This window comes from Pantherophis guttatus, chromosome 13 (genome assembly GCF_059756535.1).
Source record: "Pantherophis guttatus breed Tessera chromosome 13, ASM5975653v1, whole genome shotgun sequence".
NCBI classification, from domain to species: Eukaryota; Metazoa; Chordata; class Lepidosauria; order Squamata; family Colubridae; genus Pantherophis; species Pantherophis guttatus.
Window position 1 is genome coordinate 25837000 of NC_142075.1, and position 12403 is coordinate 25849402.

The 12403-nt window shown below is 42.5% G+C and overlaps 1 protein-coding gene across 18 annotated transcripts in view; it reads right to left on the bottom strand.

The window, feature by feature from the left end:
* The window catches only part of TCF12 (transcription factor 12), a 62905-nt gene that overhangs the window by 15016 nt on the left and 35486 nt on the right, over positions 1–12403 (bottom strand). For 16 of the 18 annotated variants that reach the window (XM_034409320.3, XM_087878027.1, XM_087878034.1 and 13 more), the window contains 3 exons: positions 5629–5734; positions 3798–3934; positions 2031–2184 (listed from right to left, as the gene is read on the bottom strand). In XM_034409320.3, coding sequence (XP_034265211.2) covers positions 2031–2184; positions 3798–3934; positions 5629–5734 — 397 coding nt within the window. Of the gene's footprint in view, positions 1–2030; positions 2185–3797; positions 3935–5628; positions 5735–11883; positions 12077–12403 lie in introns of those variants that run through there. The other 2 variants (XM_034409325.3, XM_087878032.1) reach the window with 2 other exon arrangements.

The window sequence follows — 12403 nt, forward strand, 5'->3', positions numbered from 1 at the left end:
GCAAATTCAGGATCCTTCCTAACGAATGGCCACTGTGGGAGGAGAGTGCTAGGCTAGACAAATATGTTCCTGTTTTTAAAGGTCGTCAGGCAAAACATCTTTTTCTTCTAAATTGTCTGTTCAGCCACTTGGACATAATGATCCAATGACAAGAGACATGTTCCATCTCGACTGCTGATATTTTTCTGAGAAGGTGAGCCACCACTTGCACGCTTCCTTGTGTACGTGAACTTATACTTCTCTATCTGTTTTGCTGCCTGCCAGCCTATCAGTACCAATCAGAATGAAAATGAAGCTGCTGGGGCAATCTGATCCTCAAGGAGTATTGTTCAAGCTAGGAAAACTCATCTCAGCAGCGCGGGTAGTGACGGGAGCAGCATGGCGCTCCCATGTAACACCGCTCCTGCGTGAACTGCACTGGCTCCCGGTGGTCTTCCGGGTGCGCTTCAAGGTGTTGGTTATCACCTTTAAAGCACTCCATGGCATAGGGCCTAGCTATCTTCGAGACCGCCTACTGCCACTGACGACCTCCCATCGACCCGTGCGCTCCCACAGAGAGGGCCTCCTCGGGGTGCCATCAGCCAAACAATGCAGGCTGGTGACCCCCAGGGGGAGGGCCTTCTCTGTGGGGGCACCTACCCTCTGGAATCAGTTTCCCCCAGAGATAAGGAGAATCCATGACCTCAGTGCCTTCCGCCGTGCCCTTAAAACATTCTTTTTCCAACAAGCCGGGCTGGCCTAATTCTTTTTAAGTGTTTTTAATTGTTTTGTTTATCGTTTTAATTAATGGGGCCAAATCTATATATATATTTTTAACTGTATTTTAATATTTGTATTTGATGTTTTTATTTGGCTGTTCACCGCCCTGAGTCCTCAGGGAGAAGGGCGGTATACAAATTCAAAATAAAATAAATAAAATAAAATAAATCTGCCTAACCAACTATTTAGTTCAGGATTACACATTGGTCCCATCATGCTGGGTAAGCATCGAACAGCATTTCCGGATCACATTTGCACAAATAAATAATTTAGTTCAGTCAAATAGCCCAAAGCAGCACACTGCTTAAGACAATAGAGTTCATCACTGATCAATCCTCAAGTCTTTTTTAAAAAGTGCGTATCTTTATAAGAAATCATGAAAAGACTTCAGATGTCAGTTTTGGAAGACAGTTTTTCTTTTTTGCTTCGTAACTGCCACATATTTTAGCCTGGGAAATTGGGAGGGGGGTTTTGTTGGAGCGGTAGAAAGTTAGTCATAACAACATTTCGTATTCAAGGACACTTTTGCCTGCACCTGCTGGAGACTGCCTGGAGATTGTATCCAGTTGAATGGGAAGAGTTGATTGGACTATGTGATGAACTTGTGGGCAGGGCTGTGAACTGTTAGCTGGGTGTGGAAAACCTGGAAGCTTTCAGATTCGGGTTTTCCCAGATGTGCCAACATGACATCTCTAATGAATTGGAACCTCAGGCCTTGGAGTTTTATTTCATTGGGGGTGTTCCTTGGAATCCTGACATCAGAATCACCAATCAGAGTGCACAAAACACACCAAATGCATGAATAAGCTGAAATGTCACCTCAATAAGATCTATAAATCTGGGATTTGGGGGAAATCTGAAGCTTGCTTATTAGGTAAATATATGTTCTTCCTGAATAGAAGTTATAACCATATTTTAACTACAATAAAAGACAAATGATTTCTGGTCCAATCACTTTTTTTAAAAATATTGTCTGTCGCACATTTATTTTGGAGCAGTGCAGAAATAATATCCAGATCGACATACAATGCCATCACATCAGCTTCGTGAATAGATCCACAAGTAAGAAAAATGTTTTCTAGGCTGTGCTTTCAGAGTGGAGATCAAATTGAGATGTGAAAATATTCCGACTCTAAAAATACTAACATTATAAGTCTTGCCAGCTGACAAATCCTTTTTACGTTTTAGCAGATAATTTATACCATCACAACTTAACTGTAACTAAACTAGATATAAATTTTATGGACAATTTTAGGACTCCAAGATCTTACCAAGCACACTGGTCTCTGATCCGTTGACTGGTGGAGTATGAGAGGCAGCAGCAGCAGCATATAGTAAGTTACTGCTACTGCCCCGGTGGAAGCTGGACATTGGCGGAAGGCTAGTGCTTCCATCTGTTGGTGAGGCTGAATGAGGAGGACAACTCTAGGAAAAAGCAGAAATGGAATCACAGTGCAAGAAGGGAACAAAAGTGGCAATTTCATATTAGCAAAATTCAAAGTAACCCCAAACTCTTAGTTACAAAGAGCACAATGGTCATCTGAACTAAACCAGAGTTCATGAAGCAAGCAAAGGGAAGAAAGATACCTTGCCTCAATAATCCATAATCATCTCTGAATGTGAGATTTTATTTTTAGGCATTCAAGTCAATGCTGACAATGAAGGCGGTGGGGCTGTTTGGAGATAATGGGAAACACTCTTTCTCCATCATCTGGAAAGAAAAGCTAGGGTCCCATCATTCTGCAGATGCTGCTACAGGTACTGGTTATAACTGAACTGCGTAACACTTCAGCGATTCTGGTAACAAACTCTAAAACTTAGTTTTACAATTCTTAGGTTTAGTGGGCTCAAATGGAATGGGCAACTGGATGAATGAAAGGTGTGCAGGAGCTCAATGCTCATCCAATCTCATTTGTGAAACAGGAAGCCAAGGTCCAATTAGGCCCAAATTATTAAATTGAGGTGTCAACAGGCACCATGTGTAGAGACAAGCAAGCTCTGAATCCACTTTCTCCCTACAAATCTGAATTTATTTATTTATTTTTTATTTATTTATTTATTATATTTCTATACCGCCTTTCTCCCGTAGGACTCAAGGCGGTGTACAGTCAAGAAAAATATAGACACACAAACATCATAAAATTGCTAATTAAAATTGTTACTTAGTTTGGTCAATTAAATAAAACCCAGAATTAGATAACATTTAAAAAATCATTTGCATGTTTGTATGTTTAGCCCTGCCTGTTGGAACATCAGGGTCTTGAGGGCACGGCGGAAAGCACGGAGATCAGGGATATTCCGTATCTACGGGGGCAGTTCATTCCAAAGGGTTGGAGCCCCCACAGAGAAGGCCCTCCCCCTGGGAGTCACCAGTCGACATAATTTGACTGACGGTACCCTGAGTAGTCCCTCCCTGTGAGAACGAACTGGTCGGTGGGAGGCTATTGGTGGCAAAAGACGGTCTCGTAGGTACCCAGGTCCTAAGCCATGGAGCGCTTTAAAGGTGATAACTAACACCTTGAATCGCACCCGGAAGACCACCGGGAGCCAGTGCAGCTCGCGTAGGAGAGGTGTTACATGGGCGTAATGAGCTGCGCCCATAATCACCCGCGCGGCTACGTTCTGGACCAGTTGGAGCCTCCGGGTGCTTTTCAAGGGGAGCCCCATGTAGAGAGCATTACTGAATTGCTGTACAGCTGGATCATCCACTCCAAAGACAAGTGCCATGCCATGTCTGAAGACCAGAAGCTCTTCTAGTTTGGAAGATGAACTTCCTTAGTTTGGAAGATGAACTTCCTGAAAACCCTGAACCATACCTGGAGTAGTGAGTTTGCTCTGATCCAGAGGAATTTGTCAGCCTGTTTCCAGGATAATGGATACAAATTTAAGAGTACAAAGGAACAGAATGTGTTATATGCACAGACTTCCCAAAACACCAGGGAGATCACTGAAAGAGTTTACTAATTTTCCCACAGCCTCTACTTTAGCTGATTAATCAGGGACATGTGGCACTGCCGTTCTCCCTACCACCATCTTACCAGGCGCTCGTGGGGATGTCGGCTGCCATAACTACCGGAGGGCGACAGGTGAGAAGGACTTTCCAGCATTCCACCATAACCTGACTGGCTCACTCCATGGGAGGGGCTCCAAAGTTCAGGAGTGATGTGGGTCCCATCTTTATTATTGGATGAAAATAAAAGACAGAAGGCCTGAGGCATCTGGTCAGGCACAGTTATCAGTTTCTACTCTTCAGAAGCTCTGCCCTGCATTTAGGAACAGGGAAAGAGCAGGGCTTGAGAACGGTAGAGGGGTGGGTAGCTCAGAAAGGACAAGAATGCAGATGAGCCACCTGCCCCATGGATCAATTGCCCCGGCATGTGATTCTCAGGCCTTTCCTCCCACCCTTTCAACTCGGTGGACTTTGGGCTCTTTTTCCCCAGCCTTGAGCCTGGGAAGCCCCTGTCCCAAGTGTAGAAGATGTAAACAGAAATCAGAAGAACACTCCAAGTACTTTCTGTGAATTGTCTGAGGCCTATACACTAGCCAAGGACAACCCAATCCCAAGCACACAAAAGCTGGGCAGAACAGCGTGTTGTGTAACTGTGAGAACCTAGTTTCTTAAAGGAGAAACTGAAAAAATAAGAAATGGATCTGACACTGATATGTGTCCTGGCAAACATATTTTCAGAATCTTGGGTTGGCCTTTTCAGCTTGCTCTGGATTGACAAGAGTTTCTGCATAATTACATAACCTCCCTGCTTTAAGGTGTGTAGTAGTAAAGAAGTTGCTTCTTTCACTGCAACTGCCATTAGATCCTTTTTCTAGAGGATATAGAACTGGCACAAGAAGTCTACTTGACTCAGGTAGAAACAAGTACCATATTTTTCGGAGTATAAGACGCACTGGAGTATAAGACGCACCTTAGTTTTTGGGGAGGAAAATAAGAAAAAAGGTGATTGGCAGGTGGATTGGCCTCCCAGAATACCCCCGATCAGCTGTTCCCAGAGGTGAATTTTAGCAACAGGTTCCTTGGTTGTGAGCTCTGTGCCTTGCTTTTTTTTGCTTTTTTTCCTGCCTCTGAAACTTCTGAAACTCCATTTCAGAAAAAACTTTCTTTTCTGCCTCTGAAAGCCTCGGAAACAGAGCTTCAGAAAAAAAGCCTCTGAAGCTCTGTTTGGGGGCTTTTTTTCTGAAGCTCTGTTTGGGGGCTTCTTTTTGGAAGCTTTGTTTCTGATGTTTTTTCTGATGTTTCTGATGTTTTTTGCAGCCTCTGAAACCTCCATTTGAGAAGCTGGGCAGGGCTACATTCGGAGTATAAGATACACACAGATTTTCAATCTCTTTTTTGGGGTGAAAAGGTGTGTCTTATACTCAGAAAAATACGGTAACCACTGTAAACCTTGTTGGTACAAACAGCTGCAATTGTTGCTTGCCAGTCCTCTTTTAATTTTGTTTTACCTAACAATGTTCTGAATTTTATGCTCACCTCCTTGGAAACATTGTGACTAAGAAGCAGGCTAAACATCTAAGAATCAAAAAAAAGTCAAGACTGATAAGATTACCTCCTTTAGCTCCTGGGAACAATTATGCTGTTTGCAGTTATTTCATAAGGGCCAGAAATGTCATAAAATGAAAGACTAGCTGTCTATTTTAAGTGCCCAAACTATAAGAAAAAAAATGCTAATCAGATCTACTTTATGATATGCCCTTAAACTGCTATTACCAATTCACATCCTATGAATATCATGATACTCTTGACTTCAGACAGCATAAACAAAATAAATTATACTCTCATTTATTTGATTACTAATGCTATTTATTCCTTTTCTCTCGTATCTACTTTGAAAATATCAGCAAAATCTTTCTTACCTTGTACCAAGAAAGTGCTAGCAAACATACTGCTTAGTGGTTTAGGAGATGGATAACTTGGAGATTCTCTATTGAAGTCATCTGAATTAGGAGAAGGTGCATAGACCTAAATCCATGAAATGAAAGGGAGAAAAGGACAAATATACAACAGCTGAAAGGGTCTAGTCATAATCAAGCAGAGCTTAAAAGGAGGAGAGAAGCTCAGCTGAATATGAAGTCACAAGTCTCAAATGGCAAATGCTTTTTGGGGAATTGCTTCACCTCCCTCTCGAGATGCCGATTCCAGCAAGCAGAAGGAGAAAAGCTGAAGGGCTGACTCTGCTCAGCAAGCACGAGGTCCTTCAAGGGATTGAAAACGGTAGCAGTTACTGAAAAAAGGCAGATGATCTTGAGAAAGAACTTGGCAAAGTGGAACAACAGGGACCGACACAAAATCCTACATTTGGTTAGAAATATGTTGGTATAGATAGTCAACTTACAACCACACTTGAGCCTGAAGCTTCTGTTAAGCAACACATTTAAATGAATTTTGTCCAACTTACTTTCTTATCACAGTTTTTAAGTAACACGGTAATTAAGTGAATCTGGCTTCCCCATGGACTTTGTCAGAAGGCCACAAAAGGGGATCACAGGACCCCAGTATATTGCAACTGTCATAAATTTGAGCCAGTTGGCTAGTGTCCAAATTTTGATCACATGACCATGGGGATGCTGCAAGTCGTCAGCATGAAAAATGGTCATTAGTCACTCTTTTCAGTGCTGTTGCACCTTCAAACGGTCACTAAATGAATGGTTGTAAGTTGAGTGCTACCTGTACTAGCATGTGAGGAGAGAGGAGAGACAGGGAGGATCCACTATTCTTAGAAATAGCCCCGAGATTCTTCTGCTATATTTTGAACAAGGAAGAGAGGAAATTCTGACAGTTCTATGTTTTCACAGATCTTAATGAAAAGCATAGAAAAGAGCAGCAGAATAGACTCCGGTGGACCATAGATGTTGATAGTTGCACCTTGTTTTTAAGCAGCCTACAACCCTCCCTTTCAAGCAGCAATATCAAACTGCACTTTTTTCAGTCTGAATTTTGAAGATCAAAGAATTTTTGTGGCAAAACTCAACTTCATTCAGTCCAGATGTTGGGAAACAGTCTGCCAATTCTAAAACAAAAAGCAAGTTTCCTTTGTTACAGTGAGAACCACACACAAATTAAAACCAGTTCTCTCAAGTCATTTGATCACCTGCAGATGATTGTCAGTTTTTCCTCCTGTCCTGGTTAATCACAGGTTTTATTCTATTTTCTTCTTACAAATAAAAATGTAAAAGCAGAAGGCTGACTGAGAGGTAAGAGTGGCTAGGGGGACCTTTGCACAGGTTCGCCTGGTGCACCAATTGCGACCCTACTTGGATCGGGAGGCTCTCCTCACAGTCACTCATGCCCTTGTCACCTCACGGTTAGATTATTGCAATGCGCTCTACATGGGGCTACCCTTGAAAAGTGTTTGGAGACTACAGTTGGTCCAGAACGCAGCTGTGCGAGCTGTCGTGGGTGCACCTAGGTACACCCACATTACACCAATTCTCCGCGAGCTGCACTGGCTCCCTATTGGTCTCATGTCATAATTCAAGGTGTTGGTTATTACCTTTAAAGCCTTACATGGCTCAGGGCCAGATTATCTTCGAGACCACCTTCTACCGCATAACTCCCAATGACCAGTAAGATCCCACAGAGTTGGCCTCCTCCGGGTCCTGTCAGCTAAACAATGCCTGCTGGCGGTCCCGCGGGGGAGGGCCCTCTCTGTGGCTGCCCCGGCTCTCTGGAACCAGTTACCTCCTGAGGTCCGGACCATCCCCACCCTATTGGCCTTCCGAAAAGCGGTGAAGACCTGGCTTTTCCGGTAGGCCTGGGGCTGTTGATCTCGCTCTTGCGATCCGGCGAGATCTGGCCATGAATGGTGCGAATGAGTTTTAATGTTTTTAATTTTTAAATGTTTTTTATAATGATTTTAAATGCATTGTGAGCCGCCCTGAATCTTCGGAGAGGGGCGGCATACAAATTGAATTAATAAATAATAAAGAGTAAGCAGTCTGTAAGTAGCCTGTTCCACGCTTAGTGCCACAATTCGACCAAGATGGTATTTTGGATTTTCAGCATGGAGATATTTGCCAGCACATTTCAGGTCCAGGCTGAGCAGAAACCCTAACCAAGTGCAAAGAAACCTTCCTTGTGCTCTTCTGGATCTTCCTTCTCCTCTTTACTAACCACCGAGGAATGCAACCGCCTACTTTATTCAGCTAGTCTTTCAAGGAGGCCTGCCGAAAATTCCTTGGGTGTCCAGATGCCACACCATTATAGATAGGCAAAAACCAGGGCAATCATGCCCTTGGTAAATTTATTGTGTTTCTACATGTGTTTGTGTGTGGTGTGTGTATCCTTTGTTCAGCAACTTTAAAAAACTATGCCTATTTCTCTTCATATCTGGAACAATTCAGAGGCGAGAAGAGATAAAGAACTGCTAGAACAGTGGGCAGGGATGGTTCCTTCTGGGCCTCTCCAACCCCTCCAGGCTTCACATCACATACCTGGCTCAGCTCTCCTCAGACACAGAGAGTTCCCCACTTTAGCTACTGAGGGTACAGGTGAAGTCAAGGTGGGACCTCAAGCAACTGAGCCTCTCCCAGAAAATGGGCTTCTAACTGTTAGCAGTCCGGAGGCTACTTTTGCTCTGTGTCATTTAAACTTGATAGAAATACCTGAATTCTTAAGTTGCAGCTCTGATGTTATCTAGTTTTAAATTTCTGACATCTAATGGTTTTTATTATTTTATTTTTTAATCAGACTATTCTACTATTATTTAATTTTATTTATTAATTAAATTTTTATGCTGCCCATTTCCCTTGTAAAGCGACTCTGGAGTTACAAGAAAGTTATTGGAAATGAGTAAGTTGCTAGAGGCTTACTAATAAAAAAAAAACAAGGAAAGAAAATCTGTAGAAGCAGCACCAAAAAGCCTAGTGGAAAACTAGTGCTCCGAATATATTTTGAGATATGGAAGAACCCAAATACTACTAAAAACAGACCCGGGTGGCAGTTTGTCTCCACACAGCTATGCAAGTTCTCTTCCAGTATAGAAGCCAGCTGATTGAGCTGCTTTTTCAAAATTGTACTCACACCAGTAACCAGTGACTGGTAGTTGCTCACACTGAAATACACATTTATGGCCCGTTTTCTGCTTGAAACAATGGGAAAATACATCTTATATGAAACACTTGGAGAACCAAACTACTAGCCCCCGGAAGAGGACCTTCGAGGAGGAGGAGGAGGAGACATGCCTCATCTGGCACTGGGTAGCCGCCTCCTACTGGTGGCCACCTAAAAATGAGTCTCGGGAGGGTGTATGTTAAGGACGGCTCTTCTGGGTGGCCTCACAGCTGCTATTCACATCATTTCCTGAGCAGTGCAGGTCCTCCTCCTGCAGCTTGAGTTATTTTGCTTAATAAAAATCCAATTGTCCAGCCAAGGAGAAATTTCAACTTCCTGGGTTTCCCCCAAATTCTCCTAAGCTCCCAGGAACTCTCGTTCCCTTCAACCCTCCTGAAGGCAACTACCTTTGCTGCTATGGAAAGGGAGGGATTATTGTGGGGCGACGAGAGAATGATTCCAACATAGCTCCATGTATGGAACCCCAGATTTACAACCCATGTGTTCGGGGCTTTCTGCGTCTTCTCTAAGAAATAAATACAATGAATGAATGTTTCCTGCAGTGAGAAGGAAAGAAAAGGACATTTCAAGAAGACTCACCATCTGTAATCCTCCTGACACATGTGATTGGTTTAATTGAGATCCCGTGTAATCTCTGCTACATGGGAAATGCGGTTCTTTTTCTTCCAAAGAGGGCTGTTGTGGTGATGCCGAGCAAAACAGCTTGAAGCCTTTACATGCTTAGTTCAAAATTCAGGTTGCCAAGAACCGCGCTTAAAAAGGCACCATTGCTGGGCAGCCAGTCCCAAAGCTTACAGCCTCAGTGGGAGAGGGAGTCATCCCGAATGGAGCCAGGAAGAATCAGCCCAAAGGATGGCAGGGAGGGAACCAACGCTCAAGGGTGCACTGAATGATCACCCAAATCTACCTGGACGCCACTAAAGTGTAAGGCTTTTGGCATACTGTGCCATATACTTTAAAGATAGAAGTTTTATGAGTATGCACTATTCTCTTACAGAAAAATGAATTTTTATTGTAAAGTAGTAAAAAAATAATAAATAGCATGTCCTACTAAAGCAATAAGACTTCTGCAAGAGTGCCACTGTTTAACTCCATTGTACAAAGCAGTCTGGGGGATGAAAATATGCCCAATAGGAACCCCTTTCTATTCTTTACACTGTACAGTCTTCTTTTTCCAAGTATTAAATGAAAGTGGAAAAGCAACTCTGCCCAGAAATTAAATTGTTTTTCCTAAAATTTGCATTGCCCAAACACCTTTTTTTAAAAGTGTGTGATTAAAATCCAGGTTGTAGTTTAAGAGAGTATTTTTTAAGGTAATCTGCAAAACTTTAAAAAGTATCAATTCTCAAGAAATGTTCCTTGCAAGTGTATCTCAGCAGCTGTATTTCCACATATAACTAGAAGAGCCTCTGTTGTGACTATTCAGAATCTTCTAAGCCACAGTCAGGTCAAGGACAGCTACGGATCTGAACAAAGCCATACCCCCAAAAGTCAGCTCAGCATTTCCCAACTCAGATGGCTGCCAGACTGCCATACACTTGGGTTTATCACCGAGCAGCAATTGTTAAATATCAACAACTGTTGATATAGAACAATGCTTTAAAAACCCTTTTTATTTAAAGTTCTGAAGCAATCTATTAACTAATTGGTAAAACGCTATGAACAAAACAATGGATAGAATTGAGATCAATTCTTAACAGCAGTTTCTCTAAGAGTTCTCCCTCTCAAGGTTTAACCATACCTGAATCATGACCAAATAGAAGCCAGCGCTTCCAATGATTTTATCAGAACATTAATGCTTCAGTACACCTTAGTTTTCTTCCACTCGCCCCCAATGTTTAAAACTTCCTGAAGGCCAGTGTCACATGGTTAAGGAATACTAAGAAGGGGACTTCTCATTTAATTTTCTAACTGTTCCAGTTCACAAAAGTCGCTCCTGAAAAGCAACAAGCAGATGCTCTGAAGTCTCCAGCCCTGCCAGACTTTAGGATCACTTCCCTCCTCTGCCATATGCCTGGAAATGCTTAATAACATTAAAGCACTCCCTTCCCCCCAGGACAAAGGGGAACAGCCTGTGCTCAAGGAAGAGTAAAATCAATACTTCACACAAGCTGTAATGTTACGACTCTGGGAGAAGTAAATGTGATTTGACTTCTCAGCTCAGCTTCCAAATGATTTTAGCAGAGGAAGGAAGGAAACAAAATCACATCTGTAGTAATTCGCTTTTCACTGGAGAAACCACTAAAAAGAACAAGCAATTTCCCTCCAATCCCTGCCACCAATCTGCATTTCTTAGTGAGTCTGAGCTGTCACGAAGATGTCAATCCAGAACTATTCAGTGTTTGCTAAAATGGCTTCAAATAAAAACTCCACTATCCAAGGAGATCTCACAATCCCCATCAATGAGTAGAAAAGATTAGACAATAACTGGAGATTATCTGTAGATGTAAAAGATTAAAAGTTGAAATATTTTGTATCTAAAACAAATTTTGCACGACACATTGCAAATGACACTAAAATATGCAAGTTCTATTATATGGTATGCAATAATCATACATGCAATTTACATCATACTAATTAACAAGAAATCCTTATTTTAGAGTCTTCTGTTTCTGAACAGGGAGCGTCATCATTCCTGGTTAGAATACAATAATTATTTTTGATATAAATATTAACTCAAATTTTTGAACGATATTACATACACTAACTCCTCCCTCAAAGCATTTGGTAGTCAATCCTGAGAGTATCTGAAACTCCAGATTGGAAAGAGCAGACCGATCGCCCAGCAGTCCTAGAAATTGTTCAGAGGCAACTCTGACTACACCACTCATGTCTTGAAGAGCACAATATTGAATGGCATCAGAATGGCATCTATGAATCAATGGCAGGCCTGTCAGAAAATCCACCCTGCCCTGATGAACATGGCTGAAAGGGCTCCAGTTCATGCTGGCAGGCGTACCGCGTGGCTGGCTGAGGCGACCTTCAGAGTGACCTGGGAGATTGTGGAGACTCCCTGAACAAAAGAAAGAAAACCTCACCGTTTTCCCAGAGTAGTAATACATGAGAGAAGTGCTGCTCATTCCAGGTATTCGGTATGCGCAATACATGCCTGCCTGGGAAACTGCACTGCTACAGTCCCAGGCCTGGTGCCCATCCGTGATGTCAAATTCACCGAATGAAATACAGCGGCTCTTCGGGGGTGAAGGAAGCACATATGGATGTACTTTGGAACAAATGTATGCAAAGCAGGACTGAACCATCTCAGACAGCAAAATGGGGTGAGTGCATATTAAGATAGCCAGGCTCCTCTGAAACGGTCTTTCAGATTTACCCCAGGGTGGTTTTGTCATGATAACACAACAAGGAATCCATTCGGTTAGGAATGTAAAAATCTGAACTTCACTTAAAAGGACATTAGATTCCAGCTAATCCCAACCCCATTTTTTTGTTTCTTTTGAACTCCAAAGCCCCTACGACACCACTGAGCCAGCTAATCCTTTTGTTTTAATAAAATGAGACAAGAGACCTCCTGACTGGCTGCACTTCTCCCATCGGCTC